At 49.0% G+C, this 22,571-nt stretch overlaps 1 protein-coding gene across 10 annotated transcripts; it reads left to right on the top strand.

Moving 5' to 3' along the window:
- The first annotated feature begins 1,708 nt into the window (after window positions 1-1,708).
- On the top strand, window positions 1,709-15,072 carry Tfe3 (transcription factor binding to IGHM enhancer 3). Of its 10 annotated transcripts, none has more exons than XM_006256728.5 (10): window positions 1,709-1,816; window positions 4,619-4,732; window positions 5,674-5,974; window positions 6,501-6,746; window positions 6,951-7,055; window positions 8,492-8,609; window positions 10,058-10,114; window positions 10,284-10,359; window positions 11,668-11,815; window positions 13,277-15,069. In XM_006256728.5, exons 3-10 carry the CDS (start codon window positions 5,759-5,761, stop codon window positions 13,715-13,717), a joined length of 1,407 nt encoding a protein of 468 aa, XP_006256790.1. In that variant the 5' UTR covers window positions 1,709-1,816; window positions 4,619-4,732; window positions 5,674-5,758; the 3' UTR covers window positions 13,718-15,069. The 10 variants fall into 10 exon arrangements, with proteins under 10 accessions (XP_006256790.1, XP_006256784.1, NP_001258156.1 ...); NM_001271227.1 differs by lacking the exon at window positions 1,709-1,816 and adding an exon at window positions 1,853-2,247 and having other exon boundaries at window positions 13,277-15,072; XM_006256727.5 differs by lacking the exon at window positions 1,709-1,816 and adding an exon at window positions 2,986-3,165.
- Window positions 15,073-22,571: the final 7,499 nt, after the last annotated feature.

The following is a 22,571-nucleotide window of genomic DNA, read 5'->3' as shown; positions in this document are numbered from 1 at the left end:
AGAACATTGTTGCTCTTCCAGAGGAAGGCATGGGTGCAGGGGAAACACTTATGCACATAAAATGTATCTAACAGAATAACAATAAGGGATTAAGAAACCAATCAGAGTGGATGTCAGCATTTGCTCTCGTAGAAGACTTAGGTTCTTATGCTCAGTATCCACATAAAGGCTTATAGTCACCTGCAACTCCAGTTTCAGGGCACCCAGTGTCCTCTTCTGACCTCCACAGGCTCTAGCATGCACATGGTGCACATACATACAGGCAGGCACAGACACATACCCTAGATAAATAGATGGATAAATAAATATTAAAAAAAAATAGTAGCCTGGAGTAGTGTTGGTGGTGGATGGTCTTCAATCCCTTCTCTGGGACAGGAGTAGAAACAGGAAGATTTCTGAGAATTCAAAGCCACTGTGGCTTTAATTAATGAGCTCCAGGCCAGCTAGGGCTACAGAAGTCACTCCTGTCTCAAACCAAGCAAAATACAGCCTTCAAAAATAGCTGAAGACTCTAGCCTTTCTTCTGTGGAGGGTCCCCATTGTGAGATGGTTATGTGTGTGCAGAAATGTGTGTATTTACAAAACCAAGCGAGGCACCTGGGAAGTGAGCTTAGCAGTAGCACCAGCTACAAGCCCAGTGAGCTTCCTTGTCTTTTCCTTCCAGGAGCGCTTGTATCTCAGACCATTCTGCAACTCGCTGTGTAGCTAAGGATGATCTCGACCAAGAAACTCTCTGCCTTTCACTTCCCTCCCACTGTGATAACAGAGCTGTCCCACCCTACTCCCACACCCCCTTTCACAAATTTTCTCCTGCTCCAACTGATGGTCTCAGGATGTTGGGAAGTAAGAAGGGAGAAGTGGTGGGCTCAGGTGTTTTATGAGCTACATGTACCTCTTGGTATCAGTGGAACGTCTGTGTCCCCGTCACCCTGCATTTATCTGTCACACCAGCTCCTACTAAATGATCAAGTGAATTAGTGAACAGATCGATTAAGGTCGGGGAATTTCTCCTATGCAAAAGAGCTGGTCTGTCTTTTTCATTATTTATTTCTTATCCTCATAAGTTTGTCAACACAGCTTATGGCCCTACTTGATAGGGCAGGAGAGTGGAGGCAGAGTGGAGCAGGTCTTCTGCATTATTCAAATAGTTCATTATGATTAGAGTCATTCTCTGGAAACCAGACCTAATTACTATCCGTCCACTCAGTCACCCATCTGTCAAAAGCTCCATTAACCATCTATTGCGTAGTACAATGATCATAGTACAATAAATACTTTAGATAACAACAAAACAGGCTGAGCTCTTTCTGGAAGACCAGCTCCGTGGCTGGACTGTGGGCAACACAAGGGCAGGGTGTCAGCACCACCTTCAAGGAATGTCGTTGCCTCACTCACAGAGTGGCTTGAGAAGACGTGGATGGGTACCAAGAAGTTGGGGTGCGGGCCAGGATGACCCAGGACTAAGAGCCGGCATTGGTTCCACTAAAAAAGCTTGGCGTGGAGACTTTTCCACGCAGGCGCAGAAAACCCAAGACTCAGCTTAATATCTTACAGGGGGTGGGGATTGGGCATGGGGGGGCTATGAGGATGGTGTGGGTAATTTGAGGGAGGGGGTGTGGCTCAGGAAGCTACGTAAAAATAAAGGCGTGGCTCAACAAAATCACTCCTTGCCTATTTGCTTCCGCCTCCCGGGGCGTGGCCTAAAGGCCCCCTTCTCCGAAGGGCGGGCCAAAGTCGGTGTTCCCTACGACTCGAAGTGGTGGCTTAGGGCGGGCTCTCCAATCTCCCGGCTGCAACTGGCTGCCTTGCTCGGGAGGTATGGCCTAACCAGACTTCCATCCCCAGTGTGGTCACTTCCTGTGGAGTTTCCCCAGCCCAAGGAGGAGGGGGAAAGAGGACGAGAGGGAGGCGAGCGGTCGTTCGGGGTTAGGTTGGGGGGTGTCGGTCCGTTCAGGGCGGGTGATGACTCACGGCCCATCCCATCTTCCCGACGCCGCCCGCCCACGCAGAGCTAGCTCCATGGCTTAACGGAGGAGGCAGCGGCAAGCGGGGGGAGGGGGACTCTTATTTTGTTAGGGGGACCGGGCCAAGGCCCGACCGGCCTGGCAGGGCTCGCCCGGGGCCGGGCGTCATGTCTCATGCAACTGAGACAGCTCGGGACGGCGTAGAGGCCAGCGCGGAGGGCCCTCGAGCCGTGTTCGTGCTGTTGGAAGAGCGCAGGCCAGCTGACTCGGCCCAGCTGCTCAGGTGCGGGGCCACCTGGGGCCGGGAGTGACAAGTGAGGTTCCCCAGGGACTCATGTTAGGACACTGGGGGTCCCGGACATTGGAGACTCTTGTCCTAGGCTTGAAGGACGTCGGAGTGCCCATCTTGGGTGGGCACCTCAGAAATCTGGTACTGACCTGCTTAGATAGCTTACAGGAGTAGTGGGAGTGCTTTGAGGAGGGCAGAGTCATATTTGGGGGGCTCTTTGTTGGGTCTAGCGGAGCAGATTGTGGAGTATACAGAAACTGGTCTGCTGTCTTTGAACTTGGGAAACTGATTAGAAGCTGAATTGGGGATTGTGAGTCGGAGCGGAGGGATGAATTTGAGGGCACACTGTCAGGTGAGACCCTGATTTTAAGGAAATCCTGGGATTCTCCCCTCCTTCAGTGTGGGGAAAAAAGAATCCCGGGAGGCAAAGGTGTTTTGGGGGGCACCTGGTGATTCCCAGTAGCTGGTTCTGTGTTTGGAAATAACATGAACCTAAGGAGTTAGGGGGAGGTCTCAGATATGCCGGGAGTGTGTGTGTGTGAATAATGGAGCGAAGCAACTTGACGACCCCAATCGGTTCACTGTTGCTACCCCGCTCACCCGGGGTCTGTACAGAAAGGCCGAGATAGTGGAAACCCCTCTTGTCTTATCCAATGGGTGCTTAAATTTGAGGCAGGCGGGCAGACTGGAAAGATACAGTTCACTTTTTAGGCGCGGGGGAGGGTGTTGGGGGGAGGCCTCAAGCCTTATATGGGAACCCAGAGGAGGGTCTTGTTTCTGTTGCCACTCGCCCTGGCCTCGCAGCTGGCCCTGCCCACTCCCTACCCACACACCCCCTCTTCCTTTTATTTCGCCCTCCCAGCCGGTCTTTCAGTTCCCGGGTGTAATCTTGAATCAGTCTCTAGAGCTGGAGTGAGTACCGATTGCACCATCCCGGTCTGGGTGGGTCCTCGGTCTCTCCTTTTCGGCTCCTCTCACCTCCATCAGCCTTGCTTTGAAGCTCCAGCCCTTCCTTGTCCATATCCCTGCTTTCCTCAGCACCCATCTTTTCCAACTTATGTGCAGTGGTGTGTGAGTATGGGAGGGGGCTGCCCCCTTTCTGCCTGGGATTTGCTGAACTCAGCTACTCTTAGAGCTTCCTCTTCCCAACTTCCTGGGTGGCTTTAGAGCCCCATCTGTGGGCAAGGAGAGGAAGGAAGACCATCACAGGGGAGGGGAGAGACTTTTTAGCAAGCGGAGTCACAAGCTTCGTGGATTCCAAACTTGACTAAATTCAAGGGTGCATAATATTTGGGGATGCGGTGGGTAGAGCCCAGGGCCTCACACTTGGCTACACAAGTGCTGTACCACGGAGCTGTACACCTCCAGCAAGGATGTATATTCGCCCTCGTGCGTGTTTGGCCGGGACACTAGGGTCCTTTATCCCCAACAGAGAGGACTGAGCAAAACTATTTTGGATTGCTTATAACAGCCTGGGTCATCACAGTAGTGGGCACAGTTGAAAGGAGGGATGGATACTGCTTTGCTGATACAGTGCAAGTCCCAGCTCCTGAGGTGGTTTTATAATTTGAGATGCAGACTCCTTATATAGTCTAGGCTGACCTCAGCCTTCTTCCTTCATGTTTTGTGTCCAAGTGAATGTTGTTACTGAAAACGGGTATGTGTTTTGATCTGTCTAGGAAGTAGGAGGAGGAGGTCAGGCAGTTTCTCCTAGCTAAGAAAGATGCTCCTGCAAGGCAGATCATGCCCTCAGACTCTCTCGAAGTTGCTCCCTGGTGGAGTGAGGGGAGCCTTTCCTAGTTCCGTTTTCGGGTGGGCATCAGTGGCCAATAAACTCTGGCAGGGGCTGGAAGAAGCCATTTGCAAAAGGCTAACTCCTGATGCAGAGAGAAAAGGGGAGCCCAGGTGTCTGTGTGATGCATTCAGTTGGTGTTACAATGGAGAGTTGGGCTGATAAGTGCCCTGACTTGCTCTGTGTGCATGTATACAGATATGGGTTCACATTCAGCTGTGGGCAAAACAGTAGGGGGTGTGGGGGCTGGGAGAACTCTGAATGCAAGCAGCCCGGAAGCCTTATTCAAAGTTAATTGTCATTCCCAAAGTCCTGTTGTGCGCCCCCCCAACCCCCCACCTTAATCCCAGGTTGTTGTGATGGTTCAAGGGAGGGAGTTGGGGTCCAGACCTTTCTATTGTTCTGACCCTCAAGGGCCTGTGGGTAGCAAGCAGTGTGGGGTAGGAAGAGGGAAAGGACTTAGTCGCGGCAGTGCCCTTCTGGATATGAGCCCGCCTTGGTGTCTAGGGAAGGGAGGGTATTAGAGCTCCCGGCAGCCACTGATCACCACTCCTTCCTCCCTCCCACCCTCAGCCTGAATTCTTTGCTTCCGGAATCCGGGATTGTTGCTGACATCGAGTTAGAAAACATCCTTGATCCTGACAGCTTCTACGAGCTCAAAAGCCAGCCTCTATCCCTTCGCTCCAGGTAGGATTGGCCTAACTGACCCCTGCTCCCAGTCTTTCTCCTTACTCTATGGCCAGGGACCCTCTGAGCCCACCCAAACCTGTTCTCCCCTTCTCGGTAGCCTCTATTTACCCCGTACTGAAATTTATCGGCCCGGAGGAGGAGAGCAGGTGGACAAGTCAGTGCGACTCTGGCCTGCCTTACCCTGTCTTATCTCCCTACTAGAATTCCTGTATAGATCTCGCAAACCTGACTCCTCGAATGGGCGTGGCCTTCTTAAACTCCCGCCCTCCTGTGGGTGGGGCCATGCAGCCCCTGCTCTGCCCTCCTCACACCTGGCAAACCCACCCTCCCGCGGCTCTGGGGCGTCCAGGCTAGTGGGTGGAAGCCTAAATGTGCTGAGTCATCGGCCCGGGCTCTAAGAGAGGGGAGGGGACCTGGAACAGGGGCAGGATGAGAGAGGATTGTGAAACCTCCGAGATTTTCTAGACTAACTAGCTCCTGGCAGCGGAGCGCTGGGCAAGGAGGAAATGGAGTCGATGCCCACTTCCAGGAGCTCCAGCGTAGGTTTAGCAACCTTCTGTGTTCACGTTTCACCGTGCAGCTTCCGTTCCACTTGAGCTGACGTTTTTAGTAAGCAAAACTCTTCTTAGAGGCCAGCATCTAGTCACTCTGTGAACCCGCTCAAACTGCGACTTCACCATTATGGCCAAAGGCTACAATCTTATTTCCCCTCGAGGAGTTGGCCAGACTGTGACCTTTGAGTGATGGAACTGTGTCTGGTCCCAGCGTGTCCTGAAAAGCCCACATCCAGACCTGGTACCTGTGTCTCCTACCCACACATTATGGTCTCAGAACACCGAGACCAAGACTGCTTCTGGATGTAGTCCAGCACACTGTGACCCTTAGGCTTGGAAAGAGACTTGTAGCTTACCTGTGGCCCTGTCCTTCCCATTCTACAGCCTTCCAATATCACTGCAGGCCACTCCGACCACCCCAGCTACACTCTCTGCATCGTCTTCTGCAGGGGGCTCCCGGACCCCTGCCATGTCATCCTCCTCCTCACGGGTCTTGCTGCGGCAGCAGCTTATGAGGGCCCAGGCACAGGAACAGGAGAGGCGTGAGCGGCGGGAACAGGCAGCGGCCGCTCCGTTCCCCAGTCCTGCACCTGCCTCACCAGCCATCTCAGTGATTGGTGTGTCTGCTGGTGGCCACACATTGAGTCGTCCACCCCCTGCTCAGGTGCCCAGGGAGGTACTCAAGGTAAGGACAGATCCAGAATCTCTGGGAACCAGTAACTTATAGGAGCTAAGGAATCATCACTCAGGGTCCTCGTGGCTTTTGGATGGGAGCCGTGTGGTTCTAAGGACAATTCATGATTGTGTTTAAATGATCTGCCATTGTGCCCCAGGTGTTTATGGTTTCTTAGGCTTTCTTCTGTATTTGTGAGGAATATTTTGGCCATTGGGATATGTCTAGGGAAGGCATATGTGGTTATAGTGAGTGGTGTCAGAGATGTAGCAGGGAGCGCTGAAGACTCTGACAAGGTGATCTAGAAACTGAGGGAACTTATGAGCCCTGGGTAGATTTTGGAGGCTCTAAAGGATTTCTGGGAAAAGAAGTTTGGGGTTTTGGGGATATCCACTAAGAATTTTGAGATGTTCTCAAATTCCAGGCCCCGTTAGTTCACATGAGCCTAAAAATAGTTGAGTTACAGCCTGGAGCTCAGAGTTCCGTCTCTGAGCTCTTTTGTGCCTTCTCTCCTTCCGCACGGTCTTTTATTTCACAGGTTCAAACCCACCTAGAGAACCCTACACGCTACCACTTGCAGCAAGCTCGCCGGCAACAGGTGAAACAGTACTTGTCTACTACACTTGGGCCCAAGCTGGCTTCACAGGCCCTCACCCCACCACCAGGGCCTTCCAGTGCTCAGCCACTTCCTGCCCCTGAAACTGCTCATGCCACCGGCCCTACAGGCAGTGCTCCTAACAGCCCCATGGCATTGCTCACCATTGGGTCCAGCTCAGAGAAGGAGGTAAGAGGCCGTAGCTAACCTCCCTCATACTCTTCATCCACTTTGTTTATTCTTGTTTTGTTGGTGTGTGTGAATGCCTGAGATGCTGGGAATAGAACCTAGGGCCTTGCCCGTGTCAGGCCAGCACTCTACCATTAAGCTACTCCCACCCCAGCCTCCCCTTCCAGTTCTGCTAACCCTGTTCAGTATCTATTCTTCCCCCAGATTGATGATGTCATTGATGAGATCATCAGCCTGGAGTCCAGTTACAACGATGAGATGCTCAGCTATCTTCCTGGAGGCACTGCAGGGCTGCAGCTCCCCAGCACGGTGAGGCCCTAAGAAGGGAGGTGGTCTGAACATTATGGCATTCTTCTGTCACTAAGACCACACCCGAATCGGCTGTGTGTATATGAGCAACCCTTGCCATGCATTGTCCAAAGATAGAGAGAAAGGCCTTATATTGAGAATGATGCTTAGGCTGCTACTGCCCTCAGGCCTTTGTTAAGATTTCATGGACAGGTGGCCCTGGTAAACTTGGGTATACATAATATGGGAAGTTTATAGATATACTATTACCTGGGCACTTGGGCTGTGCTCTGCTAAGTACCAAGAAGTGGAGATCATGTAACAGTTCCAACATGCCAAGAGATTCAGGTACTACCGTATAATAATTGGAACCCAAAAGCTAGTAAGTGGTTGGACCTTGTACTATTTAGAATGTGCCAGGTCCCTTGCAGTGAATTGGGCTAAGAGGCTCAAGCCTTGTTTTAAAAAAAATGGCTATGACTTTCAGAGCAAGAGATCTGCTGTTATAACAATCTGATTCTGGAACATTCCGAAAACCCTCACCACTTGCAAGTTATCTCAGCTTCCCAACATCCCGAAAGGATAGAACCTTGTATAAAAATGGTAGTAGTTTGGGGATGTAGCCGAGCAGAGTGCTTGCCTCGTGTGGGTGAGGTCCTAGGTTCTGTCCTCAGTGCCACACACACAAAAAGGTCCACTTCATAACTTTTCACTGGTTTGGACACAACTAGAGTTTGTGTATCTGACAGTTTGTTGAGGGCCAGGATGGGGTGCACTTCTATATGAGTGTATTGCACCAGAGTGTATCTAGCATAGGAAGAGAGCCAGACAAAATCTAGACTGCTATAAAAGCAGCAGTAGCTGAGAAAGACTTAGACTAGTGAATCTGAGATATCAAGATGTGTGGGTAGATCTAGAGTCAAGACCTTGGTAAATGACAGGAAGAGCTCATGGCTTTTAAAGTAGGGATCACACTTGAGGCTGGGGACTAGGCTGGAATGCTTCAGAAAGCCAGATTCTGGATGGCATGTTGCCATGATAATTGACCAAGGTCTGAAAAGACTGAGTTGGAGTGCTCCGAGAATGCTGGTCGGGAATGCTGGAAGCAGCTAATGGCCTGGAATGCAGAGCAGAACTGACAGAGAACCTGAGAATTGTGATTTTTTTTTCCTCCAGCATAGTTCTTCTCAGAGCCAGCTTTGGGGTTTTGAAGAAAGGCTTCAGAAGCCACTGAGATGTTTGAGGGGCTGAGTGGGTGTGCCTCTTCCCCCCACCCAGTTCCCACAAACCAGGGAAAGTTCACTTGGTTCTGTTTCGCTCTTAAGTATCATGTGAGACTTCCCTGAAAGAGAAGACTTGGATCCCCCAGACAGTGCAGTAGAGGGTGCTAGCTTTTAGTACGTGAGGGTCAGGAGCCTGGATTTGAGGAGGCTGTTCTGTGCCTTTGCTGTCTACAGCTGCCTGTGTCAGGAAATCTACTTGATGTGTACAGCAGTCAGGGTGTGGCCACCCCAGCCATCACTGTCAGCAATTCCTGTCCTGCTGAGCTGCCTAACATCAAACGGGAGATCTCGGGTAAGTGCTAGCCAGGGTCTTAGCCCTTCCATCCCACCCTGTCCTGCCCTGTCACAACCTGAGCTTGGAGCTCAATCTAGTTCTAGGGAAGGGTTTGAATTTTTCAGTCGGGGGTTGAGGCTGGGGTGGGAGGGTAGCTTACCATCTGCAAGACAGTAGGCTCCATCCCAAGCACCACAGAAAAGAGAAACAAAGGGAGCTGCTTTCCTTTTTTGGTTTGGTTTTGTTTGTTTGTTGGGTTTTTTTTCTTTTTTCTTTTTTCTATTTTTCGGAGCTGGGGACCGAACCCAGGGCCTTGCGCTTGCTAGGCAAGCGCTCTACCCCTGAGCTAAATCCCCAACCCCTGTTTGTTGTTTTTATCTCATGGCTCTTGGTCCTACTTTCACCATGTTTTCTCTGACTTGCCCTTATCTTGGGTGTAACGAAGGCCTGTTACCACCACAGTTTCATTTTGAAAAGTAACAAAGAGAGCCGTTTTATTTATTTATTTATTTATTTATTTAGGTATTTTTTTTTTTTTTTTGAGACACAGTTTCGCTCTGTAGCCTAGGCTGATCTCAAATTCCCAGCAGTCCTCTTGCCTGGGCCTCCCGAGTGCTGAAACTACAGAGCTCTGCACAAATGCCCAGCTCTGGAACTCCCTGTATAGCCCAGGCTGGCATTGAACTTGGAGCAATCTTCCTCCCTCTCTGTCACAATGCTGGGCTTATAGGCATGAAGTACCAGGCCTGGTTCAAGACATCTTTTAAAACAGTCAACAGAAGTATCGTGGTGCAAGATTGTGGTCCCAGCACTTGGAAGACACTATGGGCTACATATTGAAGCCCTGGCTTTTAAATAAAAAGACAGAAGAGAAGAAGAGGAGGAGGAAGAAGAGGAGGAGGAAGAAGAAGAGGAAGAAGAAGAAGGAGGAGGAAGAGGAGGAGGAGGAGGAGAAACAGCAACATCAAAAGAAGACGAAGAAGAAGAAAAAGAGGAAGACGATGACAACAGAGCCAGAGAGACAGCTCGGCAGTAAAGAGCACTCACTGGCTATTCTTCCAGTCCTGGGTTTGATTCCCAGCATCCATATGGTGGCCACGACCATCTGTAATTCAAGTTTCAGGGGATCCAGTGCCCTCTTCTGAGTTCTTGAGTGCGAGGTGTGCATGTGGTGTGCATTCACACATGAAGGCAAAACATCCATAAACAGGAAATAAAAATAAATCTAGTTTTTTTAATCACTTTCAAGTCTGGCTCCGTGGCCAAACTTTGTAGTTGCAGCTAATTGGAGACTATCAAGGAGGATGGTTTAAGTCAGGTGTTCAAGGCCAGCCTGGACAAGAAAGCAAGACCCCATCTCTAAGTCTCAGCTTCTGTCCCTCTCCCACTAGCCCCTACCTCTGCATCTGCAGGGACTCTGCTTCCTATACCCAGAAGCCCTGATATCCACCCTCACTCTCTTCCAGAAACCGAGGCAAAGGCCCTTTTGAAGGAGCGACAGAAGAAAGACAATCACAACCTAAGTAAGCCCCAGAGCAGGTGCACTTGCCCCCCTGCCACACAGCCCTGCCGTGCTCCTTGCTTCAAGGGCCGCCTTCATGGGGAGCCTCCCAGCACCCCTGCTCCTCTCTCTTCCTTCACCGATTGATGACTCTTTCCTACTCTTTTCTTTTTCTCCCCCTCTCTTGAAAGTTGAACGACGCAGGCGATTCAACATTAACGATAGGATCAAAGAGCTGGGCACCCTCATCCCCAAGTCCAATGATCCGTGAGTCTGGGCTGGGGACCCCAGGCCAATGGGAGGTGGAACAAGCACCCTGGACCAGGGAAGTTGTTCCTTGGTGTGTCTGCCATGTGGTCTTGCCCAGACAAAAGTTCTCTGAGCCAGGTGCTGAGGCTCACACCTGTACTCCCAGCATTGGGGAGGCTGGGGCAGGAGGATTGCCATGAGTTCAAGACCAGCCTGGGCTACATAGTAAGCTCTAGGCTATCCTGGGCTACAGAGTGAGACTCTGCATCAAAAAAACATTACGTCCCCCGCAAAAGAGCTCCCTGTCTTATTCTTAGCTGGGGGACTATAGACCCTCCGACTTTGAATCCACAGTGTTTGTCCTATCTACACCCTGTGGAACATAAGCACAAGCGTTCTGTTCATTTTGTACTTCTTTCGCACACTTAGGGTTCACTATTGGGCCTTTGCTTTGTACCAGGTACTCTGCTAGGCTCTGAGGATAGCAGAGGGAACCAAAGGGAAAACCTCCATTGTCCTTTGGATCTGATGAAAGAAAATCCGTGACTTCGTTTCTAAGGAGGGTTGGAGAACACAGTGAACAGAGGGGAACTGGGCTTACTGGTGTATGCCTGGTAGCCCAGCACTCAGCAGTCTGAGGCAGGAGGAGCTAGAGTTTGAGGACAGCCTCAAAACAACAAAAAGGACACGGGACCTGAAGAGTGTGCCCAGCAGTTAAGAGCACTGACTGCTTTTCCAGAGGACCTGGGTTTTGCTCCAGTTCCAAGGCATCTGATACCCTTTCCTGGCCTCCATGGGCATCAGGCAGGTGCTGTCGCTGCGTACACATACATGCAAGCAAACACCCCTGCACAGTGGATTGGAATGGTGAAGCTAGCTGGCCACGAGCAGAGTAGGGCTGGGCAGGCCTCAGCTGACAAGAAAATGCTTGAATAGCGAGCCTAAAAGATGGAGCTCTGTATATAAGCACAGAACAGGAATGGGGAAGATCGAGGAGGCCACATGGTGGACAGAAAGTACTCTAGGTGCAGGGCTGTGTCCAAGTACAGGGAGGGCCTGAAATGAAAATAGTTTCCTACATTAACACTTGAGAGGCCAGACTTGGCTATTGTTGGGGAAAAGGAGCCAGAAAGGGTCAAGAGGGCTTCCGGGTTTGGAGATATAATGGTCACCACTGGAAGATTGCAAGCATAGGGTTTACTGTAAGCACTCTAACCCTTTGATTTACCTCAAATTCTGACATGGTCAGATGTTCTGTCTACCTGGTACAATCCCCCTGAGCGATATCACATGCAGCACTCTGTCTTTCCTCCTTCGGCCCCACAGGGAGATGCGCTGGAACAAGGGAACCATCCTGAAGGCATCTGTGGATTATATCCGCAAATTACAGAAGGAACAGCAGCGCTCTAAAGACCTGGAGAGCCGGCAGCGGTCCCTGGAGCAAGCCAACCGAAGCCTGCAGCTCCGAATTCAGGTTTGAAGGGATAAAATCGGGAGGATGTCTGGCACGTCTGCAGGTGGAGGCAGGCAAACTGCTGCTCAGTTTTCCCTTTAGGCAACCCAGTTCATGATGATGAGATAAGCAATTAGCACACCATTAACAAGAATAGTTAGGACGCGTGCGCGGCATACGTACCATTCGGGAGGCAGGGACTAGTGCGGCTATGAGTTCAAGGGCCAGAGCCAGAGCCAGAGTCAGATTCTGCTTTTAAAAATTAGAAAGAACGCAAGGCCCTGGGTTCGGTCCCCAGCTCCGAAAAAAAAGAACCAAAAAAAAAATTAGAAAGAAGAAATAGATGGTTTGAGCTGGGGAGATGGCTCAGTGGTTAAGAGCACTGACTGCTCTTCCAGAGGTCCTGAGTTCAATTCCCAGCAACCACATGGTGGCTCACAACCATCTGTAATGGGATCCGATGCCCTCTTCTGGTGTGTCTGAAGAAAGGTGCGGCGTATCTGTGTGTGTGTGTGTGTGTGTGTGTGTGTGTGTGTGTGTGTGTGTGTGTGCATGTGCATGTTTGTCTGTGCATGTATGTGTGTGCATGTGTGTGTGTGTATATAAAAATATTTTTAGGGGTTGGGGATTTGGCTCAGTGGTAGAGCGCTTGCCTAGCAAGCACAAGGCCCTGGGTTTGGTCCCCAGCTCCGAAAAAAAGAAAAAAAAATATTTAAAAAAAAAAAAACCAGATGGTTTAATGACTCACTGGGTACCCTTCCAGAGTTTTTTTTTTTTTTTTTTTTTTTTTTTTTTTTTGGTCTTTTTTTCGGAGCTGGGGACCGAACCCAGGGCCTTGTGCTTCCTAGGCAAGTGCTCTACCACTGAGCTAAATCCCCAGCCCCGAGTTTTTTTTTTTTTTTAAAGTACACACAGGGCTGCTCACAGCACTCTGGAACTCCAGTTCCAGGGGATCTGATGGCCTCTTCTGGCTTTCACAGGCACTGCACACATAATGCACATATGTGAAGGCAAAACACTTATGCACACAAAAACAGATATTTACAAAAAAGAGAGTCTCATCTGGGCACGGTAGCACATGCCTTTAATTCCAGGGAGACAGAGGAAGGCAGATCTCTGAGTTCAAGACCAGACAGGGATATACAGAGAAACCCTGTCTAAGGGGGAGAGGGGAGGAGGAAAGAGAGATTCTCTAAATAAACAATAGTCTAACGTGCACAATATTTGTTGACTCATGTGTTGTAATAAGAACTGTATGCCCATTAACTCATTTAATTCCCAGAAACAGCCATATGAGAAAACCCACAATTACTGTATAGTTTTGCAGAGTGGCGCGCGGAGATTAAGCATGACATTTGGCACATAGTGAGGGCCAGAGGCTGTATTGGAACCTGGGAGCCTGCCCTTTCAATAAAGACTCTTCTGCCTCGGAGGGGCTCTGAATCCTGTCTTACTCTGTACCTTCCCCTTCGTTTTTTGCAGGAGCTGGAACTACAGGCACAGATCCATGGTCTGCCGGTCCCTCCCAACCCAGGACTGCTCTCCCTAGCCACCAGCTCGGTCTCTGACAGCCTCAAGCCGGAACAACTGGACATTGAGGAGGAGGGCAGGCCAAGCACAACAACATTTCATGTGTCAGGGGGGCCTACCCAGAATGCTCCTCCACAACAGCCTCCGGCACCGCCTTCGGATACCCTTCTGGACCTGCACTTTCCCAGCGACCACTTGGGGGACCTGGGGGACCCCTTCCACCTAGGGCTAGAGGACATTCTGATGGAGGAGGAGGGGATGGTGGGAGGACTGTCAGGGGGTGCCCTGTCCCCACTGCGGGCTGCTTCCGACCCCCTGCTTTCTTCAGTATCCCCGGCTGTTTCCAAGTCGAGCAGCCGGCGCAGCAGCTTCAGCATGGAAGACGAGTCCTGATCAGGCCTCACTCCTCCCCTCGGGCTTCCCCACCCAGGGAAGGAGAACAAGCCTGGATGAGACCCTACCCTCCTGTGACACTGTCCTGTCCAGGAGATCTGGGGAACGAGGAGTTGCAATCAGGCCCCAACCCTGTACTAGGCCAGGAGGAGGAATCAGGTGAGGCCCTGCCACTTTTCCAGAGGACCTGCCTTGTGCAGGTATTTGTGAGGGAGAAGGCAGGGGAGAACTGGGAAAGGTCAGTTCATCACTTGAGCATCATAGCCTTACCCCTTGTCCCTGGTCCTACTCCTGCCTCGGTGAGGGAAGGAGGCAGGACAAGGTATGCCCCTGGTCACTAGGGACCCTTATAAACCTGTTTATAAAGGTCTCCCAAGGAAAGGAGATGCCAGGGTGCCGCTCCATTCCTTCTCTGGGAAGTGCCAGGCCAGCTTTTCCTGGCACTGGAGGAAGAAAAGTAAAAATAGTGTCTCACCCCTGGAGGGTTGATCCCTATCCCTACCTTATGACCCCTGACTTGTTCTGGCAAGGAACAGAAGTAAGGATGTGATCCAGCCCATTGCCCTGGGCCCCATCCCTTCTCCATAGGAAAAGCTCAGCACAGGTATTTCAGGTAGAGAGGAATGACTAGGCTCTGATCTCCCACGTAGAGGCTCCAGCCCCAGCCCTGACCCTTAGCATCATACCGTGCAAGCATTCCATTCAGTTCCTAAGCTCCCTGTCTTAACCTGGGACCAGCCTGGAACCTGACATATGAGGGCTCTGTGCTGACCTTATTCTTGAGGAAGGGAACAGATTTCGAAATCTTGTGGATTGACATTCTAGACCTAGATCAAGTGAGACTTAGATCCTCACCCTTGAGAAGATCTTGCCTTTTCTGCCTTGAGGGCCAATTTGGGGGAGATGATAGGGATTAGTGTAGACCCAGTCTAGGTACCCCAATACTTCCCTTCAAGTTGTAGAAAATGGTAAAGAAAGGGCGTGTCCAGGCTGTTTATCAGTCCAGGGAAAAATAGAAATCTCCCTAAAAGGCAGGGACCTGAAGGAATGGTGGCAAAAGTATATTGTATCGCTCATTTGTTTGTGAATTTTTTATTGAACCCACCTACTCAAAAGCTAGGTCACCCCGGACCTCTGTCCCATCCACACCGTTCTCCATCTGGGGGACTAACCCTGTTTCAGAGCCAGTCCTTAGAGCCAGTCCCTACCTACTAGTCCCATCCATGCCACCTACATCCAAGGTCTTCAGCTTTAAACTGCTGGGGCCAGGCCCCAAGGAGGGTTTACTGAGGGGTCCGTAGGTTTGACTAAAATAATAAATGCTAGGCGTGTTTGATGCGCTTTTAACTTTGGCACTGAGTCTCCGGGTCTTGTTTTTGATGGCACAATGAACATGGTCCCTGTGGGCCAGGAGAAATCACAATTCTAGAAAAAAGAGAACAGATTGCACAGGGGCAAACAAGTTTTCGGTAGAACGGGAGCCTGGAGGGAAATCACCTGCAAGCGAGCAATGTGCCTTCCTAAGGGCCTCCCACTGATCGGCTGAAGGGCCATGCTTTTCCCCACTTGATTTCCCTGGGGGTATTGCTCTGCGAACCCAGATCCTCCCATTCACTGTTAGGAGAAGCAGTGCCTTCTGCACACAGGCAGCCTGTAAGTGCGGCAAGCTGGAGGAATGCCATACAGCAGAGAGATACGCTCTTCCTTACAGGACTGGAGGTGGAGAGCCAGCTAGCCCTCCAACTCTCAGTCACATCCCCAGCCTTGCAGACTCACTGATAAAGAATGTGAGGTATTCAACAAAAGGTATTCAAGACCTCAGACACAACAAAGACAAAAAAGAACCCAGTGCAGGTGGGAGCAGGCATTGCCACCATGTCTGGAATTGCAACGCTGAGGAGGTTGAGGTTGGGGAGTTTACAAGTTAAGGGCAGCCTAGGGTATACAGACACATCTCAACAACAAAAGAAAAAATAGGAGGCACATGAGTTTGACATTTTGGGGCATGTAAATGAAGGTAAGTACACATATGTAGCCTCATTTTTTTAAAAGATGTATTTATTATATCTGAGTACACTGTAGCTGTTTTCAGACACACCAGAAGGGGGCATCAGATCTCTTTTTTTTTCCGGAGCTGGGGACCGAACCCAGGGCCTTGCGCTTCCTAGGTAAGCGCTCTACCACTGAGCTAAATCCCCAGCCATCAGATCTCTTTACAGATGGTTGTGAGCCACCATGTGGTTGCTGGGAATTGAACTCAGGACCTCTGGAAGAGCAGTCAGTGCTCTTAACCACTGAGCCATCTCTCCAGCCCGATCCTCTCCCTCTTGAGGAGTGCAATTACACACCTCACTTCAAAGCTGGGAGAAATATTTTCCTAATGATTCTTCAATATACTGATCAACAGGACAAGCATCAGACTTAGTACTTAACATCACCACCAGACTGGTGCCTGTGAATGGCCAGTCCTGGTTACTGCATCTTCTCCATGAGAGAAGAAACCCAATGTTTAGGAGGCTGAAGCAGGAAGGGAAGTCCTGTACCAATGAGGCATGCTGGAGCATATCCAAGCATTCCCAAGGTTGAAGCAAGAAGATGGCAGTGATGAGTTTAAGGCTAGGCTGTGCTACAGTGTCTCAAAAGCCCAAGGGGCAGGTGATAATGGGAGAGCACAATGCACTTGCTACAAACCTGAGCATCTGGAGTTCTATAGTTTGAATTCACATAACGGTGGAAGTAGAGAACCAATTCCACAGCGTTGTCTTCGAACAGCCATGGTGTACATGTGGGTCATGACGTGTTCTCACGTAACCCACACAAATAACAAAAGTAGCCTGCTGGGTAAACAAAAAGCACCGGTAATCTCAGCACTTGGAAGGTGATTGAAAGAAGGACCAGAAGCTCGAGACCTACCTGTACTACATCCCAAGCTTGAAGCCAGTCTGATCTACGTCAGACCTTGCCTCAAGAACGACATTGTAAAAATAAGAAGGGTGCTGGAGACATGGTGCAGCAGCGAAGGGCGCTGGCTACCCTTCCAAAGAACCCGGGTTTCAATTCCCAAACCCCTCAAAAAAAAAAAAAAAAAAAAAAAGAACCAATTCCCAAACCCTGCCTGCGCTGTGGCTCTTGAGCATCTGGGACCCCAGTCCCAGGGCGATCTGATGCCCTCTTCTGGCTATCTCAGGCACTGCATGTGCGCGGTGCACTGACATACAAAACCTTCCATAATACACTGCAAAAATAAAGGCAAAGAAATAGAGATAATTATAAAAATCGAGAACAAGGACATGCTGCTATACCTCTTTCATCCCACTCGTTGGGAAGCAGAGACAAGCGAATCTCAAGTTTGAGGCGAGCATGTTGAACACAGGCAGTTCTAGGCCCTGCACCTGGATTACATAGCAAGACGTTGTCTCAAAAACCTTAAAACAACCAATCAATAAACACGTAGAAGAATACATTTCAAGATGTAAGGCCTCATGCTCGAGAAATAACTGGGCCACAACCAACACAGACAACAGTTCTGCCAAGTGATATGACCTAGACACAGGATATACACTGTGTAACTCATTTATATGTGGTAGGTACACTATGCAATTTACAGAGAAGGTAAAACAAAGGTTATCAGAGACTGGGAAGTTCAGAATAATAAATTTTTTATTTTATGTGCATTGGTGTTTTGCCTACATGTGTAGTCTGTATGAGGGCATCAGATCATGGAGTTATAGACAGTTGTGAGCTGCCTTGTGGTTGCTGGGAATTGAACCCGGATCCTCTGGAAGAGTAGTCAGTGCTCTTAAACATTGAGTCCTCTCTCTATCCCCCAGGATAAGAGATTATTATTTTAAGGCTACAGTTTCTGTTTGGGGTGATAAAAGAGTTCAGAAAATATATCAGTGGCTAAGCATTGCAAGTATAATGGTTATAATTGGTTAATGCCCCTGAATTTCACATTAAAAAAATGCCAATTTTGGTTCTTTTTTTTTTTTTTTTTTTGGAGCTGGGGACCGAACCCAGGGCCTTGTGCTTCCTAGGCAAGCGCTCTACCACTGAGCTAAATCCCCAACCCCAAAAAAGCCAATTTTGTTATACATACACAATAATTTTTTGAGACAGGGCCTTTCACTACATAGTTTCGGCTGTCCCAGGATTCACTATGTAGACCAAACTGGCCTCCAAGTCACAGCTCTGTCTGCCTCTGCCTCCTGAATGCTGGATTAAAGACATGCTACCACACCCAACTATTTATTATTTTATGTGTACAAGAGGTTTGCCTGCATGTGTACCTATGAATGCCCGACACTCCCTGAGGTCAGAGGATCGGGCATCTGACCCCCTAGGACTGGAGTTATAGACAGGTGTACGCTGCCATATGGGTGCTGGGACTAAAACTTGGGTCCTCAAAGGGCAACAACTGTTCTTTTCTTTTCTTTTTTTCGGAGCTGGGGGCCGAACCCAGGGCCTTGCGCTTGCTAGGCAAGCGCTCTACCACTGAGCTACATCCCCAACCCCGCAACAACTGGTCTTAATAGCTGAGCCAACTCTCCAGTTCCTATCCACTCAGGGTTGTTGGGGGGCTTGGGGGTTGATTTTTGTTGTTGTTGTTGTTGTTTCGTTTTGTTTTGTTCTTCTGAGACAGGGTTTCTCCATGTAGCCTGGCTGGCCTGGAACTCACTCTGTAGACCAGGCTGACATCAAACTCCTCTGTCTGTCTCTGTCTCCAGAGTTCTGGGATGAAAAGCACATGCCACCACTTCCCAGCTAACACTAACACACACACACACACACACACACACACACACACACACACACCATGGTTTTAAAATTATAAAAGAAGCTAGGTTTGGGAAGCTAGACTGAAAGATCTTTGGAAACTCAGAGATCAACCAGGGCTCCAGAGAAAACCCATGTGTCACAACTTTCCACAAGCCCTGAGGATCGATAGGATGTTGCTAGTAACAACCTCTCACCGTCTCTGAGGAGGTATTGGCAGTTAATGATTGCTAGAAGGAGAATGGGACATTTTCTTCAGTGGTGGCCACTGATAAGGGGCTCAGGCTCATGCTCCTGTAAATCGCCCCTCCCCCATGTGAATTCACTGGGTCACAAAAAAAAATACTTGAAAATAAAAAGGGACTGCTTGGGGTTGGGGATTTAGCTCAGTGGTAGAGCGCTTGCCTAGCAAGCGCAAGGCCCTGGGTTCGGTCCCCAGCTCCGGGGGAAAAAAAAAGGGACTGCTTGAGGAGTGTGGGAGGAGAAAGGGACAGGAGAGGATACCAGAAGTGAATATGATTAAAATATAGACGCGTATGCAAATGTCTTAATGAAACCCATTATTTTGTACAATTAACAAATGCTCACTGATAAAAGTGAGGACAACGGCTTTGAACAGCTTCATGCCAGAAGTTATTTTTTCCCCTTCTACCACCCACCCACTCTGGCCTCCCAGCCCAGGCATTCCCCTACACTGGGGCATCCAGCCTTCACAGGACCAACGGCCTCTCTTCCCAATGATGACCAACAAGGCCATCTGTCAACGAGGGTGCTGAGGGTACCTGGAAGAGAATGGGGGACAAGAGATTGAAGAAGGACGCCAAGACAAGAGTCTGATCAAGGCGACAATTTTATTTTTTCCCAAGGCTGAATTTATACTATAACAGGGGTAACAGAGATGGGGGAAGTGGGAAACATTTACTCAGGTCAAGAACACAGTATTCGTGTGGTCAACTGATGTCAACAGGATGTTGGTTTTTCAGAAAGGTTACACGTCATCACATTGGGCGCCTTGACGTTGGATGTATTTCTCAGCAAGGTCAGAACTTTATCATATCGTTATTCATCCTGACCAGCAGGTTTGTATTAGTTTTCTGCAGCTGGCTGGGGATTTTCCATGAACCCAGTCATACTTAACTCTATTCATAATAACAACATCAATAATGGAGGGTTTCAAGGGCATCGCTCCCAACATCTCCCCCTTCCTTATAGTCAAATGAAAAGGTGACCATATGGCCATGCTGTTCTGGAATGAGCCCCTTGGGAACTGCATCTGTCTTAGGTTGGAGTGATATTTGTCACATGGCCAAGAGAATCTTATGGCCAGGGTCCATCATGGGATAAGGCAGCAGCTAATGGCGGCCCTCTTGTCTTAGGCCCTTTATCCCGTGAACATATCACTCTCTTACCTGTCATTGACTGTCCAGCTCAGCACGCAGGGGTGACAATTTGTTGATGTTTCAGCAAAGGCATCAGGACAACAGGCAGAAAAGAATGTTGGCCTCATTTGGCTGAAGGACAAAAATGTCCTTGCCTGGGCTGGGAGGAGATGTGTAGGTGAGCTTGGCCATCATCAAAGCATCCTCCATAACTAGCCTATGATAATATACCTGAATAGGTTTTGCTGCTATATTATCTACCTGTTGTTTAATAAAGCTGGTTACACGATTACATGTCCACGTGCCAAAAAATATAAGCAAAAGTAAGCCTACTAGGGGGCCCAACAGAGAGGGAAGCAGGGTGGACAACCAAGGGGAGGTGGAGAACCAATTTTGATATCAGCTCTCAGCTTTTTCTCTTTCTCATTTTCTCTTTTCCAAGCCTTTTCTGACTTTTTTCATGCTCTCTTTAACCATATTCTAAGACACAGGAAGTGTCCAAGCACTGCCTTTCTCTTACAAACCAGAATTCACTGTTCAAATTTGGGAAATTAAAGGTAAAAAGCCAATCAGAAAGAAGTACACTTGTTAGCCTGTATGGTTTATGTAAAAGAGGGGCCAGACAATTGTTCTTTCTGATTAACCTCTGACTCTTAAAGACAGTGTGAGTCAAAATTAAAATAGTCAGATATACTTAAAACACTGCTTCATTTTGGACAGATGTGGAAGTTTAAAAATTGAATGAATTTATATGATTGTAAATGTTTACCATGAAATATCACAAAAGGGATGCCACCAGGCAGAGAATTAAAATTTTAACTGATATCAAACATCTTAAATAATTTGGAGAAAACTCAACATTGAGTTATAACCATCAGAAAAAAAATAAAGACATAAATAGGTATCCCATGCATATTATGTCAGAAATAAGCAAACCCCATGTCAGTACAGTACAGTATCAATGACTGAAAGTTAAATAATATGTTGATACATAGAAGGAAAAGATAACATGTTGACTGCCATTGTTGAAATTCTCAAAATAACTCCAATAGACAATTCAATTTGGGTTCCTGAAACAATCAGAATTGCGTTATCAAAAAAGCCAAACCCTATCACATTGTAGAAGAATACATCTTGGGGTTGGGGATTTAGCTCAGTGGTAGAGCGCTTGCCTAGCAAGCGCAAGGCCCTGGGTTCGGTCCCCAGCTCCGGGAAAAAAAAAAAGTAGAATACATCTCAGCTGTCCTGGAGTGGGTGGCAGAGCTTCCAATTCTTCTTGTGCGATGGCAATGGACTCGAAGCGGTGCAGTTCTTTGAGCAAGCAGCTCCTCTTGGTGGAACGCAGGCTGTAGATGAAGTTGAGTGTGCCCTGCACCATGTTCAGCGCCTCCATGGGATCCTTCTTGGGGTGGGTGCTCAGAAGCTGAGGAGTAGGAATGCACAGGCTCTTTTAACAATGTTATGGTAGTGCTCGCTTCGGCAGCACATATATTAAAACAATATTATGGTAAATATAATCCCTGTATCAGCACCTGATTGAAACATTCTAAGACCCTAAGTATATCTACATGTCCAATCCTGGTTTCAACCCGCGGATTTGAATTTACTATTTAGGGGGACGCACCATCCCCTTGTTTTAGAATTAGAACCTTCACAATGGGAATCTGGGACATGCATATTAGCAGGACGGGAGGTTATAAATCAGACAATGCAGTGTATTAGGTGGTAAAATTCTTAAGAACAGGGGCCAGGTGAGAAAGCTAGGGGGTATCCTGGAGAGAGCTGGTGGAACAACCAGGTCAGGTGACAAATAGCATTCAGTCACACAGCTAAACGAGGAAGCTTTCTTGGGATGAAAAGGCCAGTGCAAAAACAAATGCAAGCTTTGTGCCTGTGAAACAGAAAGAAAAGCAGAGGGGCAGCCAGAGTCTGTTACTGGCTGTCTCTCTGGACTTAGATTCTCCCTTAAGGAGTACCTCCCTTCAGTGTCAGCTTGAGACCCAGCCTCTGAAGGACGCTAGGTTTCCAGTAAGAACTCATAACAAAAGGATGGAGAGATGGTTAGGACCTGGGTGCTAGATACCAAATAACTGACAAAAGAATTGTATGGCTCGTCTGCTTTAGGGGGGAAGTTTCTTCCAGGCTGTCATACACGCCTGGACACCTTGAGTCAAGCGACCAGGAGAAAATAGCATCTGAGTATCGAAGGAGGCTCGCCCAGGGGTGTGTGATCCGATTGAAGCCTCAGTATCAGAGAGTAAGCTATAGTGAGAGATAACTGGCTACAAGGACTCTTTCTGCTGCCATTCCTGAGGCAGGGGTCACAGTTGAGCGGGGCTTCCTGCCTCTTACATCCAATAAAGAAATTGCTAACCCTGGAATACTGGCCTTTAATAGAACTACAGCCCTCCCAGGACTTCAGTAGCAGCCCTTCACTAAGCTGTCTCACTGGGTTAGAGGGCCATGGAAAAGAAAACATTGATCCTGGCCTTGGTCACAGCCTCCAGTGGGAGTAAGCTGAAGAGCTGGTGCCAAGACTGTCTCCTCTCATCATCCTAGAGTAAAGCCTGTTCTGTCTGGCAAAACAAAGTTCCTCACAGTCTGCTGCAGACTCTTTCTGAAACTACTTTAGGGGCTCCCCTGCCCCCCAACCTGGGACATTTTGACCACAGGGGCAGGAACTGACTGCTGTGGGGATA

Source organism: Rattus norvegicus, chromosome X, assembly GCF_036323735.1.
Source record: "Rattus norvegicus strain BN/NHsdMcwi chromosome X, GRCr8, whole genome shotgun sequence".
In the NCBI taxonomy this organism is placed as follows: Eukaryota; Metazoa; Chordata; class Mammalia; order Rodentia; family Muridae; genus Rattus; species Rattus norvegicus.
Note: the sequence above shows the minus strand (reverse complement) of the source record. Positions and strands in the feature narration are given on the sequence as shown.

Bases quoted from the DNA above. Each gene is read 5' to 3' on its own strand.
- Tfe3 (NM_001271227.1), top strand. From the start codon at position 2,132: ATGTCTCATGCAACTGAGACAGCTCGGGACGGCGTAGAGGCCAGCGCG. The intron at 6,747-6,950 runs GTAAGAGGCCGT...TTCTTCCCCCAG, and splicing joins GGTCCAGCTCAGAGAAGGAG to ATTGATGATGTCATTGATGA. The intron at 11,816-13,276 runs GTTTGAAGGGAT...CGTTTTTTGCAG, and splicing joins GCCTGCAGCTCCGAATTCAG to GAGCTGGAACTACAGGCACA.